At 43.0% G+C, this 17,530-nt stretch overlaps 2 protein-coding genes across 4 annotated transcripts; both read left to right on the top strand.

Moving 5' to 3' along the window:
• The first annotated feature begins 3,320 nt into the window (after positions 1–3,320).
• Positions 3,321–4,982, top strand: LOC135628686 (uncharacterized). Of its 3 annotated transcripts, none has more exons than XR_010492925.1 (3): positions 3,321–4,137; positions 4,344–4,514; positions 4,679–4,982. XR_010492925.1 is itself a non-coding variant. In XM_065135497.1 (2 exons), the coding sequence occupies exons 1-2, from the start codon at positions 3,475–3,477 to the stop codon at positions 4,404–4,406; spliced, it is 726 nt and encodes a 241-aa protein (XP_064991569.1). In that variant the 5' UTR covers positions 3,321–3,474; the 3' UTR covers positions 4,407–4,658. The 3 variants fall into 3 exon arrangements, 1 of the variants encoding a protein (XP_064991569.1); XR_010492926.1 differs by having other exon boundaries at positions 4,689–4,982; XM_065135497.1 differs by lacking the exon at positions 4,679–4,982 and having other exon boundaries at positions 4,344–4,658.
• A 9,352-nt stretch (positions 4,983–14,334) lies between these two features.
• Positions 14,335–17,394, top strand: LOC135628947 (delta(7)-sterol-C5(6)-desaturase-like). The gene is made up of 3 exons (XM_065135968.1): positions 14,335–14,700; positions 15,703–16,008; positions 16,894–17,394. The coding sequence occupies exons 1-3, from the start codon at positions 14,466–14,468 to the stop codon at positions 17,184–17,186; spliced, it is 834 nt and encodes a 277-aa protein (XP_064992040.1). The 5' UTR covers positions 14,335–14,465; the 3' UTR covers positions 17,187–17,394.
• The last annotated feature ends 136 nt before the right edge of the window (positions 17,395–17,530 follow it).

The raw sequence follows: 17,530 nt of genomic DNA on the forward strand, positions 1-17,530 counted from the left end.
ATAATGAGACATTATCCAATTATAATTTTTTGCAATGGGGTTATTATGTTTTTGGTTCAATAACTAAAAACACTATGACCCCATTCAAAAATATTATAAAACAAAAATAATATAATTCCATTAAAAATACTATAATACTAGACCAAAATAACTCAAATGGGATTTTGATGAGAAACTGTTTTTTTGTTATTTGGAATTTTTACAAAGGGAGGGGACTCTTGTTGGAAAATATAGAAATGGGGGATATGATATGAGAAAAACCTAAAACCTATGGCTTTTCCCATTAAAACATCCTATTATATATATAGTATTTTTTTGAAGAACTCTCTTTTCTTACCATCTTATTATTTTGTCATGAGGCCCTAAAACATAACTTATCATAGATAATTCAAAACCAAAAAATAATAAATCAACTTTATCAAAGCTAATACTCATTAGTGATAATATAATAAAATTAAGGAAAAAATCTCTCGAAAAAACCCTTATTTTTATAAATTCTCAATTAACGTCTTATTTTTCATTTATTTTTATTTAGCATCTAGTTTTCTAAAAAATAATATTGCCCCTAACCTCTATTTTGTCGATTGTTGCCTTTGCCTAATCGCTCTCGCCTCTTCTTCTCTTTTCCTATGTTATCTTTCTCGATGACTTGTTATTACTCGTTGATGACCTTGGCATCACCCAATAGTGCCTCAACACCATTGTTGTTGACGATCGTTTGTCACCTCTACCTCGCCTTGTCGTCATTGTTATGTATTTGATATAAGTTTTTGTTGTTTTGTACCTTTATGTCATGGTCGTGGTGTTAGCTTGGCTCGTCCTGAGTATGCAAAATCACCAGCATGGCCTTTGAGCTGAAGCGTGTTAACCCGATGTTTGATTGAGGGGGGTATAGGCCTCATTCTCCTATGTGTAGGCTGAAGATCACTCATTTAATTGTTCGTCGGGTGCCTACACACAGGTTGAAATCGGAAAAGGGATTCTCGACTCTATCCCTTCGATGCTTAAGTTTACAATAGTTAGAGATGGGGGAGTTGGAGTGTGTGTGTGAGGTCCGCCCCCAACGATGTCATATGGGTGGCTTTTATATATGTTTATATGTGTGATCATATGTGGCAGCTTTAATGATCCATAGTCATCATCGTACACGGGTGTTTAATGCTCGCTGACATTGCAGGTGGTCGGCCCGTACGTTGGGTGTAGGCATCGTCTAGTCTACTCGATTCAATCTCATTCGACATTGCTTCTCGCCTCCTATGTGGCCTGGTACATTATTGCACTGTCTTGTACAGTCTTAAACAAAGTGGGTGCAGATGGATGGCGTCAAGTGATTAGCTGGCCTCAGGCTCATGGTACTGAGTTGGCTCAGTACGACATGTCGGCTTAAGGACACCACGCCGAGTCTATTATGACAATTGGATGTGTCGCGTGAGGTGGATATCAAAATTTGCTATATCACTTGTGGTTGTTGTTGCCGAAGTTATAGTATGCACTTATGGAGGAGTCAAAATTTGCCTTGAGCTAAAGTTCACTTCGAACCTCGCCATCACTATATCATATCGTCATCGCTATATCATATGTTCGACTATCATATATATATATATATATATATATATATATATATATATATATATATATATATATATATATATATATATATATATATATATATATATATATATATATATAACACAATTGGCAATATAAAGACGAAAGGCAATGTCATCTTTTTAAGAAAAAAAATCTTAGAATAAATGAAAAAAAGGATTATATAAAATTTTATAAAATAAAGATTAAAAAAATACCCTAAAATAAAATTTTAATTTTTTTATTCCACCTCCATTCTAAAATAATGTCAACGAATACTATTTACATGTTAACTTAGACTCACCAAATCAATATTTTTATTGATCTCTAACAATAACAGAAGTCATAGCACCTTAGTCTTCAGAAGTTGCATCATCAATCTTTTTTTTATCATTAACTTTATAGAAGATAATATATACTTATAGTTTTTTTAATATATTTTAATAACGATAAAAGATTTATATAATCGATACCAAATAATCAAAACATACGATATTATTATTATTATTATTATTATTATTATTATTATTATTATTATTATTATTATTGGAGTTCCTAATAATATATTTTTTTATTTTTTCGGTTTGGTCACTTCTTACACTATTGATACTAATTTTTTAATCTTGTTCATAAAAAAAATATGTAAATCTTATTAGAACATACTTATGTTATTTTAGATGATTTTTTTCATTTTATATTATATTAAATTATATTTACTTATTTTTCATAAAATAATTTTTTAATAGCTCTTATATATATATAAGATCAGAATCCTATTTCAACGATAACCAAAATCAAATCCTTTCTTAAGTAAAGAAGGAAAATAGACTGACGGATGACTCATCACGCCACCTTTTTGAACGAGACTTCGAGAGTGCCGTCAACGGCGTGCGGCGTGCGGCGAACGAAGGGTCGATAGAGAGGCAGCGTCTCTGCCCATTCCATTGTCGGTTCGGATGTCTCGAGACAGAGCGGAATCGGTTTCCGCAGATCGTCGTCATCGACTCCAAGAGATTGGACGGGCAAGTAGAGCAGCGCCACGGCGCGGCCATCGCTGCTTCACCCACCCATCTGCCTTATGAATGGGGAGGTGGGTGGTCCTGTAGGTGGGCCCCTCGCAGCGAGCCGAGAGTGGTGTCGCGGCGGTTACGCTTGTTTGTCCTCGGTAGGTGTGGCGTAAGTGTGGCACTGTACATCTGCTAACTTGACCCGGATCCGACAATCTAATAGGATCTTAATACCATAAGTTATGGGTTCGGATGGGATTCCTGGATGGATCTGATCCGAGACCCAATCACAAGGAACGAAATCTGAGCTTATGATTGGTCTAATAAATCGAAAGTTCGATATGCCAAATACCCCTTTGTACGTTATGGCAACAATGGTTGATGCACGTGCATACCCGCTCCTCGACCATCGCCTAGCGTACGAGTGCTCACGTGACGTGCGACGTGGGCCACGGTGTCTCCACTGTAAACGAGGAGAGGAAAAGCTACATGATGGAATGACAACATTACCCATAAACCGAAACATCGACTGGTCCCGTGTGTGAGGTGTTACTCACATCACTCAGTTCATCCACTCAATTTTGTCCACGTCGTCATCTTACTCCTGTGGCTGGAAGTTATTGGATGATTTGTCATATTCGTGATTGGCTAAACACATGGAACAGAACGATGCTTCTGTTAATATTATTTGTTTACTCCGTTTATAACCCCCATCGCCTTAACACCGCTCACTTCTCTTCCGCCACTTTCATCCTTCGACCTAAAACGTCGCCCACCTCTTCTCCTCAGCGGTTTCCCCAGTGGAGAAGGCGTCGTCGTCTTTCCCTTGTACGATTTTGAGGGACGGATCTGGTCACCACTGGGGAGGGGGCGAGGATCCATGGCGTTCTCAGCGGAGGCGGCGACCATGCCCTCCGAGACGGCCACTGCCGCGTTGTCGGCGGGCCGGGGAAGCCTTCTCCACAAGTTTTCATTCCCGATCTTCAAGACGTGGGGTAAACAGCGGATCCTTCGCTGCATGAGCGTGGACGGCAAGGGCGAGGCCGTCGGCGGCGGCTCGGGAGGTGCGAGACCGTCCGAGGTGGATGGCGAGGACGAGGAGGGGATCGAGGACGTGAGAGAGAAGCTTTTGGTTCACGTACGGGAGGCGGCGGACCGGATGAAGCTGGTAGTCCCGCCGCTTCCGCCGTCGCCGAGGGTTGTGAAGACCGTGACGGAAGCGGATCGGCAGGCGGAGGAGGACGCCGACGCGGAGCCCGAGCCTTCCTCGTCCCCTGCGTCGCGACCTTGGAAGCTGAGGACTAGGCGCCGGGGTTCTAGGGCTCCTTCGGGGTTCGAGCCGCAAACGAGCGCGTCTCCTGAGGCGGCGGCGGAGAAGAGGCCGGTGCGGCTGAGGTCGGGGAGCACGGAACGGAAAGAGCGGCCCAAGTTCTCGATCACCCTCACGAGGGAGGAGATCGACGAGGACATCTATGCGGTGACGGGCCACAGGGCCCGCCGGCGGCCCCGTAAGCGTCACCGCGTCGTCCAGAAGCAGCTCGATGTGAGTCCTGCTGCTTACCTCTTTTGCTTCATCTTTTTCATTCTATCTTTGATATTATTTATCTACTTTTCGAATCGAAAACCGATTTCATTCGCTCGAAAAACTCATCTCTCTCTGTGTTCGGGTTTTCTCGAGAAATAGAAATATTTTTTTCTTGGTTAAGAAAAAAAGGATTTTACTTGATGTTAAATTTGATGCTGTACCAGTTGCTGTTCCCTGGTTCATGGCTGTCGGAGATCACCCACGACACATACAAGGTCCCCGATTAAAGGCAACCTCACCTCCTGCGGTGTGACTCCTTCCCCTCTTCTTTCCGCCATCGCCATTGATTCATCTCCAAAGTCTCCCACCTCCATCGGTTCCCCAAAAGCGTAGCAGTAAGAAAGCTCTTCTACAGTTCTTTTCGTAGAGTTATTACATCACTGGGTGTTTCTTTGCAGTTAGAATTAGCTCTGTTTGTCCTCTGTTGTTGTTATGACATGATTGAAGGAAACATTCATAATTGCTCCGTGCTCATCTAATTGCGTGCCTGTTTCTGGAGGATGACACAGCTTTTGTGTGACGGGTTACACTGCTGCTGACACTTTTACGTGCCAAGAAGCGTAGCATACATCAGAATCAACTGTTCCTCGTGCAAGGACGGGGGTAAGGTGGAGGAGCGAGGAAGGTTTCGTGAGTCGAGAAGAAGGAAGACGAGGGTTTAATGAAGGGGAGCGGCGGTTGCCCGGTAGGTGGTTTCGCGGAGGTGACCATGGCATGGTCAGCGCGTGGACGTTGCCACCCGTCCCTTCCCTTCCTCTGCGGTTCCTGTATTTGCCTGAATAATACCACACACGATTGTTAGAGCTCCTATTGGTGTTTTTGGTAGACCCTACAAGTAACGACCAATAAACATAGTAGACTTAACACGTGTCGATGTAGGAACGTTTCACGGCCGTCCAGTTCTGGAGGGAGAGAAGAACCCAATACTGCTGGGCCCAAGACAGGGCCCAGGGGTTTTAACCCATTAGGTGGGTCTTGCAGAACACCACCTTTTGGGCCCCACATCTTCCGGCCTACTTTTCGGTCGAATTAATCATAGTTAAGATGTGGGTTTGGTTAGGTGTAAGAACAGTTAAGACATCTCTGTTCTTCGTGCTTTCCATTTAAGCGCCTCTTTTGTTTCCACAAGTAGATTAATGACAGCAAAATTATTCATGATATAATTAACATGATCACAGAAACTCCTTTTGAGAGAGCAAACTCCAAATTTTCCTATGATACAACAACAGTTAAAAATCTAACGAAGAAGAAGAAGAAAAAATTCTTCTCTCTTTGCTTTCCAGTTAATCCTTCCACTACATTTCTTGTCATTAATCTCTTCCATAGCTTCACTCGGATGAACACATCTCGGCTGCTCTGATTCTGCTCAAGTCAGAGGTTGCCCACATTACGAATCCTGAGGTGACTGAGTTCCTGAAATTTCTTGTTTGTTGAAAATATAATAATAAAATGTTGGATTTTGCGGTCAGAAGGTTGTTTTTGTGGAATGGCAGGATCTTGAATCTTTGACATTGGTGGAATCAGTAACCTTTGTCCTATGAATAAAATCTACCTTTAGTTAGTATTATAGTTTGTAGCTCTTTCTGGATGCATTATCATTGCTTCAAATTACTCACCTTACAGGGTTTGTAATAGCATTTAACAAGAAAAAAATCCCAACAGGATCTTGTGTCGATGAACCTGAGGCTGGTATCTGCCATGTATCAAGTTTGTAAATGTAGCAGTCCTTAAAAATTTTGTTCCCTAATTTAAGTGACATATTGTCGAAACTGTCAAGAATAGTTTGTGCATTTCCTTCAGAAATTGAAAAGGAAAAGTTTCATATGTGGTTTCTTATCTCTCCATCTAACTCTCCATCTAAAGTAGCTCTCTGATTTTTTAATAATTTCAAATGCATTCAGCTTCTTGTTAATCCCAAATTAAATAGTGAAATTTCTCTAAGTTGCTCTTATTTCCTCACAAAATTTCTGTTGCATTCAGAATGAACTTGAATTTGAGCATTTTGGATTATGTGGTTACGTTCTGTCACGAACGGTCGTCGTGCACCTGCAACAACTTTGTTCAAGAAACTGTTCATCATTTTTGTTTACATGTAGAGTTGCTTGGCAGCATGTTTTGGTTTGGTTTTATATTTTTTTGCTTGTAAAAATGTAAGTTCGAACAAGTTGCAACGTTACAGTGCGACGGCTCACTAAATCAAGCAAAACAGCCCAAAATGGCTTCATTTTCGAGTGCCACGGGCTGTTTTCCACAGCCCGCTACTATACGCGAAATGCTAGTCATCTTAGCACCCTGAAACCACCCGAGTGGCACCATGGGGGATGAGGCTTCAGTATGGTGTCGAGCGTTGAACAATATTTACAAGTTTACATGTTTTCTTTATGGGAACTTGTCTTTACACCCGGCACTCGGTGAGCAGTTGTTTGTAGACTTGCAGCTGTTCGTTCAACCCTCTAAAGTCTTTGTTTTCTTCCTTTCTTTGTTTTCTCTCTTACACGCAACGTGCTCGTTGAATTGCTTGTAAAGTGTCCCCTTTTGTGAGACATCGGGACTTGTCCGTCGATCATTTTTTGAACTAATCAACTTTCTCTTTTATAGGTCCTTCAAAACCTAAGTGAGGTTACAAATTGACTGACTTTTGCGGACGCATATCGCAAGGACGCTTCACGGCTTAGACAACTTAAGCTAAGTTCACGTCTTGGTCGCAATGGTGCCTCACGACTTAGGCAATTCCAGCTAAGTCCGTGACATTGTGGTATCAGAGTGGGCAAGCAATTCGAGCAAGCAGCGAAGGAACTTCGCAATATCACCATGGCAAAGCATCGTTGCAAATCAAGCAAGGGGGGGGGCAAGCCGGACCTTTGCCCCAGGCAGTCGCAGGTGGGCTGCAAATGCAAACTCGCTCCCATGTCATTGGAGCCGCTTTGGAGGATCGTGGCAACGAACATGATGAGCGAGAAATTGGCTACTTTTCGTGAGCGGAGGAGGCACAATTTAGAGTACCAACCGGGAAGAAGAGCCATAAGGAGAGACTTATAGTGGCGGAAACCCACTTTGATGTTCTTGAAGCGAGCTTGGAGGAACTCTACCAAGGCCAGTGAAGGCTTCTTGGGGTAGAGAGCTCGCAAGAAGAAGTTGAATCATGAATTGACAAGGTCAAGGCCCTAGTCAATCGACTATCGGATGACACCAAAGACTCTGTGCAACATTTGTAGGAAGTCATGGCAGAACTCACTTCTAAGGTGACCATGCTCACCAGGGCACTGAATGCGAGAGGAAGCAACACCCGCATTGCAACACCACAAAACTTGAGGGCACCCGAGCCGTATTATTATGGAGGTGCCCGAGATGCTAAAGAGCTCGAGAATTTCCTGTTCGACATGGAACAAAACTTTCAACCTACGTGGCCTGATTCTGAAGAAACCAAAGTTTCGATAGCAACCATATATTTGAATGAGGATGCAAAACTTTGGTGGCAAACCCGTTGGGAGGAGATCCAACAAGGTTGGTGTCAAGTGGACAGATGGAAGGACTTAAAGTGAGAGTTAAGAACTTAGTTTCTACTTGAGAACACAGAGTTCGTCGCAAGGAGAAAGTTGAGACAACTCCGCCAAAGTACTTTCATCCATGACTACGTGAAGCAATTTTCTATGCTAATATTGGATATATATGACATGTTTAAGAAGGATAAGCTATTCAGCTTCCTCAATGGTTTGAAGCCATGGGCGCAACAAGAACTGTATCGAAGGAATGTCATCGATGTGATCGAGGCAATTGTTGTCGCAAAAATGCTTACCAACTTTGTTTCCCCTAAGGACCTGGGAAAAAGGAAACAATCTTCAGGAAATCACCCTCCAAATTATTCTCGAGGGAAGGAGCCCAAGGGCAAACAAAGGAAGAAGAGTTCCCACAAAGGGCCAAGCTCAAAAGGCAAGGCCCCGAAAACTTACGGATGCTTCTTGTGCGGAGGGCCGCACATGGTGAGGGAGTGCCCACAGAAACAAACACTCAATGCTTTAATAGCTTCTATCCATCCTCTCAAATCAGACAAGGGCAAAGTCGTTGCCCTCAGTTCAAGCAGTTCAGAATCTAGTAGCGACGATGAGGAGTCGCAAGGCCCCCGAATGGGAGCAATGCGTTTGTTAAATGCATTACGGGGTCAAGTGGGGGAGCACATGAAGGCAAAGCCATTGAAAGCAGGGAGTAGCGAGCTGATGTATGTGGACATTAAACTCGATGGTCAAACAACCCGTGCAATGGTAGACACGGCCGCTACCCATAACTTTATTGTCGATTGAGAAGCAAAGCGACTTGGGCTGATCTTGGAGAAAAACCCAAGTCGAATGAAGGCGGTGAACTTGGAGGCTAAGCGAATTTCTTGGTTGGCAAAGGGAGTTTTCATCAAGATTGGAACGTGGAACGAGAGTACTAACATGATGGCGGTGCCATTGGATGACTTCTAAGTGATTCTTGGAATGGAATTCATGGACGCAGTGAAGTTGGTGCCAATGTCATTCCTAAACTCCCTATGTATGATGAGAGGTGACGATCCCTGTGTGGTTCCTGTCTCTCGAAGGGGAACCAGGGAACCCTAACAGATATCGATATTATAGCTAAAGAAAGGGGTACGAAAAGACGAATTAACATTTATGGCTGCTATGAAGTTAGAGCCACTCGACGAGAAAGCCAGTAATGAACCTGCTGTGGTGGCTAACGTGTTGAGGGAGTTCACAGACGTTATGCCACCCGAGTTATGAAAGACTCTACCGCCACATAGAGGCGTGGATTATCATATCGAGCTGGATCTAGGAGTGAAGCCTCTAGTGAGACCACCATACCGCATGCCCCCTCCTGAGTTGGTAGAACTCAGAAAGCAGTTAGATGAACTGCTAAGCGATAGTCTCATCCATAGTTCTAAAGCACCGTTCGGAGCTCCAGTTCTCTTTCAAAACAAACAAGATGGGAGCTTCCGACTATGTGTTGATTATCGAGCCCTCAACAAAGTGACGGTGAAGAACAAGTATCCAATCCCACTCATCGCGGACTTGTTCGACTAATTGGGCAATGCCAAGTATTTCTCCAAACTCGACCTCCGGTTGGGGTACTGGCGGGTGCGCATTGTTGAAGGCGACGAAGCAAAGATTATCTGCGTGACCAAGTATGGAGCGTTTGAGTTCTTGGTGATGCCTTTCAGCTTAACCAATGCTCCGGCCACGTTATGCACTCTTATGAACTAATTATTCAAAGAATATTTAGATAAGTTTGTGGTCGTCTACTTGAATGATATCGTCATCTACAGCCAAATGCTCGAGGAGCATGTCGAGTACCTTTGGACAATTTTCAAGGTTCTCAGGGAGAACACTTTGTTCGTGAAGAGGGAGAAGTTCTACTTTGCTCAAACGAAGATCTTATTTTTGGGGCATCGAGTAGGTGGTGGCTCTATTTGGATGGATCAATCAAATGTGCAAGCTGTTGCGAAATGATGAACTCCAAAGAAGGTGCCATAGTTGAGATCCTTGGTTTCGTCAACTACTATCGACGCTTCATAGCGGGGTATTCGAAGCGTGCAACTCCACTGACGGAGTTGCTGAAGAAGGATTAGGCTTGGTTGGAGGTGGCTTGACAAATGTGAATCTGCATTCTTAGATCTGAAGGCTGCTATGTTGGAAGAACCGATGCTCAAATTATCGAATTATGGGGAGCCCTTGGAAGTTCATACAAATGCTTCAGATTTTGCTATTTGGGGAATACTAATGCAAGAGGGTCATCCGGTGGCCTACGAGAGCCGCAAGCTCAACGAGACCGAGCGGTGGTATCCGGTGCACAAGAAGGAGATGACAACGGTGGTCCATTGTCTACGAGTTTGGCGACACTACCTTCTTGGATCATGATTTGTGCTGAGGACAAACAACATTGCTTTGAGCTATTTCCAAACTCAGAAGAAACTCTCCCTAAAGCAAGCACGATGGCAGGACTTCCTAGCTAAGTTTGATAAGACAATGTAGTACAAGCCCCGAAAAACAAATGTCGTGACCGATATATTGAGCCAGAAAGTAGAGCGAGTGAATACCGTACAGTTGGAGGGCAGAGGCCAAGCAAGTCAGTTGCACTCCAACTTCCTTTCCAGGATCAGGGATGAATTATACAGTGATCCCAAGCAGTAATCCTGATGCAACTCATCAAAGAAGGTAAGACATGACGATTTTGGGTCTAGGAGGGACTCGTTTGCACTAAAGAGAATAGGGTTTATGTCCCTTGAGTGTACAATTTACGATGTGAGCTCTTAAGAGAGTGTCACGATTTCCTTTGGGTTGGACATTCGGGCATTCACACAACTTTAGCTCTCGTGGAGAGAGCCTTCTACTGGCCGAAGATGGGGACTGATGTGGAGGAATATGTTCGAACGTGCCTCACTTGCTAACAAGACAAGGTGGAGCAACGAAAGCCGATGGGACTTTTGGAGCCGTTGCTCGTACTAGAAAAGTTGTGGGAGAGCATTTAATTGGACTTCATATCAAGCTTGCCGACAGTAGGGGGACTCGGATCGATACTCGTGGTGGTCGATCGATTTTCAAAGTATACAACTTTCATTGCTACACCCCTACACTGTTTAGCCGAGGAGGCGGCCAAGCTGAGATGATGAAGAATGTGGTGAAGTATTGGGGAGTCCCGCACAATATCATCAGTGATCGAGATGCTCGGTTCCTGGGACGATTCTGGACCGAGCTATTCAAATTGTTGGGATCTAAGTTATACTTCTCCACAAGCCTCCACCCCCAGACGGATGGCCAAACTGAAAGAATAAACTCGCTCTTGGAGCAATATCTTCGGCACTACGTGAGTGTCAACCAATGAGATTGGGTAAAGCTGTTGGACATAGCCCACTTCTCCTGCAACTTGCAGCAGAGCTCTGCGTCCAACAAGAGTCTCTTCAAGATCATCACAAGACAACAACCGTCAACTCTTCACACCATGGCAATCAGGTATACTGGGAGTAGTCTGTCAGCCTACCAGTTTACAAAGGAGTGACACCGAAATACAGAAATTGCATGGGCTTACTTGTAGAAGGCGGCCAAAAGGATAAAGAAGTGGGCCAACTTGGGAAGGCGACCGCAAGAGTTCAAGGTCGGTGATTTAGTGTTGGTAAAGCTCCAACCAGCATCATTCTAATTCTTTAGGAACAAAGTACATAAAGGATTGGTGCGCAAGTATGAAGGGCCCTTCCCAATTATTAGTATGGTGGGCAACGTTTCCTACAAGTTGCAACTGTCAGCGTGGTTCAAAATTCACAATGTTATTTACGCCAGCAACTTGAAAGCCTACCACTCGGATCCGCAAGATGCTTTCGAAGTGTTCCGACTCGGCTACCCACCACCAGAACCTCCTACGAGAAGCGAGTCGAAGTCGTTTTAGCGGATCGCAAGATAAAGCTATCCATTGGATCTGAGCACACCGAGTACTTGGTGAAGTGACGAAAACTTTCCCGAACTGAAGTCAGTTGGGAGCTCGAAGATACCCTACGACATGAAGGAGCAATCATCAACAACTACCAACAAGCGTTGACGTGGGCGTCGACAGTTTAAGTGGGGTAGAATGTCACGAACTATCATCGCACACCCGTAACAACTTCATTCAATGAATCGTTCGTTGCTTTTGTTTACATGTACAGTTGCTTGGCATCATGTTTTGGCTTGGTTTTATATTCTTTTGCTTGTAAAAATGTAAGTTCGATTAAGTTGTAGTGCTACAATATGACCGCTCACCGAATCGAGCAAAATAGTCCAAAATGGATCTGTTTTCGCGTGCCACAGGCAGTTTTCTGTAGCTCGTTGCTATACGCGAAATGTCAGCCATCTCAGTACCCTAGAACCACCCGGGTGGCACCATGGGGGATGAGGCTTCGGTATAGTATCGAGCGTTGAACAATATTCACAAGTTCGCATGTTTTCTTGATAGGAACTTGTCTTCGCGCCCGGCACCCGACGAGCAACTGTTTGTGGACTTGTAGCTATTCGTTCAACCCTCTAAAGTCCTTGTTTTCCTCCTTTCTTTGTTTTCTCTCTTGCACATAAGGTGTTCGCTTAATTGCTTATAAAGTTTCCTCTTTCGTGAGACGTCGGGACTTGTCCGTCGCTCGTTCTTCGACCTAATCAACTTTATCTTTTACAAGTCCTCCGGGACTTGAGTGAGGCTACAAATTGGCTGATTTTTACAGATGTATATCGCAAGGGCGCTTTGGGACTTAGGTAACTCAAGCTAAGTTCGTGTGTTGACCGCAAGTGTGCCTCACGACTTAGGCAATTCCAGCTAAGTCTATGACAGTTCGTCAGGATTAATCAACTTTATCTTTTACAAGTCCTTCGGGACTTGAGTGAGGTTACAAATTTTATAGACGTATATCGCAAGGGCGCTTCCCGACTTAGGTAACTCAAGCTAAGTTCGCGTGTTGACCGCAAGTGTACCTCACGGCTTACGCAATTTCAGCTAAGTCTGTGACAGTTCGTCAGGTCATTGATTCAGATATATATATATATATATATATATATATATATATATATATATATATATATATATATATATATATATATATATATATATATATATATATAAAATTTGTTGTCTGAATTCAAGGTCAATGAGTTTACAGTGTATGAACAAAACAAAACATGTTTTTCTTGTAATCACATTGAGGTTTCCTTATTTGAAATCTGTAAAGCTATGAGCGTAGGGCTTTGAACTTGGATGAACTTTCGAAACTAAAACTGCGTACCTTTGTTGCTATGAAGGTTGTCATGGTGCCATTACAAATGTGATGTTTTGCTATCTCACTTGACATTTATTTGACTCTTGGGAGTCCTACTTCTTCAGATGGGTTATAGTTAGAATGAGAATGATCTCAAACTGTATGCTGTCTTCTTCCACCTTTCATCAATCTACCTGCGGACCACAAGTGATCATACTAGAAGTTCTATTCCTTTCAGAGTTTTTTCATATAGTATTTCCAGAGTTCATGATCTATTTCTCAATTGAAATTAATATTCTTTAACTCTTTGAGCAACAGTCCACCAATCTAACATATTTTTGAGATCATTAACCTAATCCATATTATATTTTTAGTGATTAGCTGTAATAGTAGGTTCATGATGGCATAAGCAGGAGTTGTAGTACTAACATCAATCTAATGACATGGAAAAGCATATTGAAATGTTAGAAGAAGCTTTGAAAGTAATTGGTCATGTTTGACCTTTTTCATTCTATCCAAAAGATGTTGGGATTTGATTTATTTGTGAGCTAATAATCCCACCAAGAAAGAATGTGGTTTTTCTGCTCTCAAAGTCCTGCAAGTGATTCAAAAAACAAAAGCAATTAATAAAAGAAATTATTAACTAAAGAACGTAAAGAGCTGACACCTCGGAGGATCCATGTGCAAGTGTGTGTGTGCGTGTGAGAGAGAGAGAGAGAGAGAGAGAGACACGAGGCGCACGAGCTTGTCAGTGGAAGAGACATCACGATGCAGTGTCGCCTCGCCGGAGGTAGGTGGCAGGATTCCCGTCTCGGCTGGCCGGAGGTAGGTAGCCAGGGTCCGCGGGAAGAGCACCGCTGCGTCACCCCGGAAGTATCCCGCGGGACGATACGAAGCCCAACATAAGTGTATCGTGGAGATCCGCAGGAGACCACGTCCACCCTTACATTTCTCTTGGTCGATTCACTCTGCGTCGGATAACAGTCATCCCTAGATTATCGTTCACACTACCCGTCTCGTGGCTTTTACCGCCACCACGGAAGTAGCCGCTCTCACGTTGCCCCACGGCGGGTTGTTTGTGTGGGACCATGTGATGGCCGAATGACAAGTGTGTTTCTCCTGTTCGGTGGTTGTGCTGAGACACAAGTCCGATCGAGGATCCACGCCATTACTCCCTACCATATATAATTGAGGCTGTTCACCGTCGACTGCTTCGAGAGTCGCGCTGCAAGATAATTGTGTGTGTGAGATCTGCCGTATCTCATGGCCCCACGTGCCACAGGAGACAACAAATCTTCGCTGGTTTTTTGTCTCTACTTTTTATCGCAATTAATCTTAAAAATAAATTCGATGAAATATAAGGATAAGATGCCAGTGATATATATATATATATCACTGGCGAGAACTCGGATGACCATAGCAACAACCCCAAGCGGTGGTCCAGCGGACGCACCGGTCTCGGAACACGCAGGGTTCGTCCTTTTTCGCTTGAAGAGGTCGGATTCCGTTCGCTGATAGCGAGGTCGGGAGGAGGAGGAGGAGGATGGAGGTGGAGAGGGCGGAGTACCTCCACCAGTTCGTGGAGGAGACGGACTGGTACAACGGCATCGTGCTCGATGCGCTCCTGCCGGGTGGCGGCGCCGCCTGGAGGCGGCTTCCCAGGCCGCTGCAGTCGTGGCTTCGCAACTACCTCGGTGGCAATATCCTCTACTTGGCCTCCGGCTTTCTCTGGTGCTTCTACATCTACCACTGGAAGCGAAACGTTTACGTCCCCAAAGGTCGTCTCTTTCTTCTACTTCGCTTTCTTTTGGAGTCGATTTGGTGTGATAAACTGTAAACAGTAAGCTTTGTATTCAATGGTGATTTTGTGCTCTCATTTTCTTGATAGAAGCTAAAAAATTTGATTCTTGATTTGAGGTGTAGTGTCCGTTTTGATAAATTTCTCATTTCCCTCTATTTCTTGGTATGCTTGTTCTGTCATCTAAGTGGCAGATGCTGATTTGATGCAAAGTATGGCTGTGCTTGGTTTAGGAGCAGAAAAGGTAGAACGAATGCTGTCAAAAGAACTGCATTTTTTTGTTATGAGAAATCCACCATTGTAGTTCTTTGATTGGCTTAGCCTCAAGCCTCTGTATCAAGAGGAAATAAGGAACTCTTGAGAGGGAATTCTCTTGCTGTTCATAGAATCAATGGATTTGATCGCTTGTCATGTTAAATCCTGCTGTTCATAGCAGGAATAGATGGGTCTGCCAGTGTTATTTTGACTTAAGCAATTTGGGTTAGTGGTTCAATCTCATCAAGTGAGCCATATTTTGACCTTGATGTCTCTTGAGTGAGGAAGATTTATGACACCCCATAACATTTTTAATTTGAGCTTAAGTATTATGGACTATTGAAAGGACGGAAATAATTTAAAGTTAATCTTCTGGGATAGGATAATCTTTGTAGTTTATCTTCTTCTTTTTTTTTCCAGAACTCATTTAGTAGGATCGGCACTACATGCTAAATTTTTCTTTTTCGGTAGCATGGCTCATCTATCTTTTGGAACAATTTGATCGGCAGTATGTTTCTTTGGTTGCCATTACGGAATGTTGAGAGAAAAATTTTAGCCCCGAACAATCTTTTCTTATGACAAAAGACGTTTCCTTTATCAGTGTATATCAGATGGACTAGAACTGGTTTCATGGACGCACTAGAGGTTCATATTTCTTAGTAGTTTATGGCTTTATGTTCTTCTCAATGATAACCATCTTCTTGGGTCTTCTGTTTCTTTTTGGCAGATTCTATACCCTCAAAGAGGGCCATGCTTTTGCAAATATATGTTGCGATGAAGGCTATGCCATGGTACTGTGCTCTTCCGACGCTCTCAGAATACATGATTGAGAAAGGATGGACCAAATGTTTTTCCAGCATAAGTGAAGTTGGTTGGCCGATCTATCTTACTTATATGGCCATCTATTTAGTACTTGTCGAGTTTGGAATTTACTGGATGCACAGAGAGCTTCATGATATAAAGCCATTATACAAGTACCTTCATGTAACACATCACATCTACAACAAGCAAAACACTCTTTCTCCATTTGCTGGTAAGTTCACAGTACTTGTTGATTATGAAGTCTTGATCGGTCCTCTGACTATCGATGTGTATTCATCTTTAGTTTTCTATAACATAAATTATTAGCTTTGTTTAGAAGTAAAATTTGTAACTAAGTTTGGTAGTTTTCTTTTAGTTGTAGATTTGTATTTCTGATTTCTGTTGCATCTGCACATGTTTTACATAAAACCATCATAGATTATAAGAACATGGCACAGGAATCTTATTTATGTTGTTAAGAAATTGCAATTGCAAGTATAGGGATTTGTAACTACTACTACTAGTTGTGCCAAAATAATCCTCTTATAATATTCTACTCTAAAGACATATTTCTGTGTATACGAGTACTTTTGAAACTAGATTTCAACCTGCACAAGGAAATGACCTTATCATTCTTCTGCATGACCCTTCTGCACATGGTCGGGGGAGTTCTTCTATCTCCCAATTACATGGCCAATCCTAAAGTTGGGATATTATTTGTTGTTGCATGGTAAGATTATTTGTTGTTGCATGGTTGTGGAATGAACAGTTCAGGAAAACAGTGAGAATGGTCAACCTGCTATGCCGATGACACAGTTTAGAGTGATCATAGAATTGTAAGGTGAACAGTTGAGCCCTACCACTTAAATGATCAAAGGTTTCCTTGATGATCCTTTAAAGAACAGTCAACACTGTTCGTTTATGAATTTGTGGTTCTGCCGTATGTGTATGATATATGTATGGTGAATATCTAACGTGGGTAAGACAGAATATTTGAGAGGCAACACTATTTTGCGATAGCCTGTCTAAAGCAAAGAAATTGGTAGACACAGCAGCTTTCTTGGTCTGATATTGAAAGGCTAGAAAACTGACACTTTGTATCTCTCTTTCTCTTCAGGACTGGCATTCAATCCATTGGATGGGATACTGCAGGCCGTGCCGCATGTGATAGCTCTCTTCATCGTGCCAACTCATTTCATGAGTCACATACTACTACTGTTCATCGAAGCTTTATGGACTGCAAACATCCATGACTGCATTCACGGTAAGGTTTGGCCTGTCATGGGTGCCGGTTACCACACCATCCATCACACGACGTATCGTCACAACTACGGGCATTACACGATATGGATGGACTGGATGTTCGGAACGCTTCGCGATCCTGAGGAGGACCCCAAGAAGACCGAGTGATCCAGTCTTGTTTTGCTCCAAAGTTACCACCTGCTAATTCTACAAACTTAAAACCCTATATTGAGTTGTAGATGGCCTTGTCTAATAATCAGGACTAGTTTCTAATCTTCTATGGCATGTTCATCTTGGATTGGTGCACAGTGAATGAGTGGATGAGTAAAAACTGTGGTGAGCATGAACTAAGACATGAATCAATTTGTGTTTGTCATGTCTTTCCACCATCCAAATGCTGTGATAAGTTCTCCTCACTGCAAAATGTTGCCTTCAGTACATGTTATGCTGCACTATAAGAGTAGCTCTTTGATCATCGCCATTCACCAAGACTAAGATAGAAACCACACATC

The sequence above is a fragment of the Musa acuminata genome, chromosome BXJ3-1 (assembly GCF_036884655.1).
Source record: "Musa acuminata AAA Group cultivar baxijiao chromosome BXJ3-1, Cavendish_Baxijiao_AAA, whole genome shotgun sequence".
Taxonomy (NCBI): Eukaryota; Viridiplantae; Streptophyta; class Magnoliopsida; order Zingiberales; family Musaceae; genus Musa; species Musa acuminata.

Excerpts from the sequence above, each read along its gene's own strand:
- LOC135628686 (XM_065135497.1), top strand. The coding sequence starts at position 3,475 with ATGGCGTTCTCAGCGGAGGCGGCGACCATGCCCTCCGAGACGGCCACT. Across the intron at positions 4,138-4,343 it reads TCGTCCAGAAGCAGCTCGAT|TTGCTGTTCCCTGGTTCATG; the intron begins GTGAGTCCTGCT and ends ATGCTGTACCAG.
- LOC135628947 (XM_065135968.1), top strand. The coding sequence starts at position 14,466 with ATGGAGGTGGAGAGGGCGGAGTACCTCCACCAGTTCGTGGAGGAGACG. Across the intron at positions 14,701-15,702 it reads AAACGTTTACGTCCCCAAAG|ATTCTATACCCTCAAAGAGG; the intron begins GTCGTCTCTTTC and ends TCTTTTTGGCAG. Across the intron at positions 16,009-16,893 it reads CACTCTTTCTCCATTTGCTG|GACTGGCATTCAATCCATTG; the intron begins GTAAGTTCACAG and ends CTTTCTCTTCAG.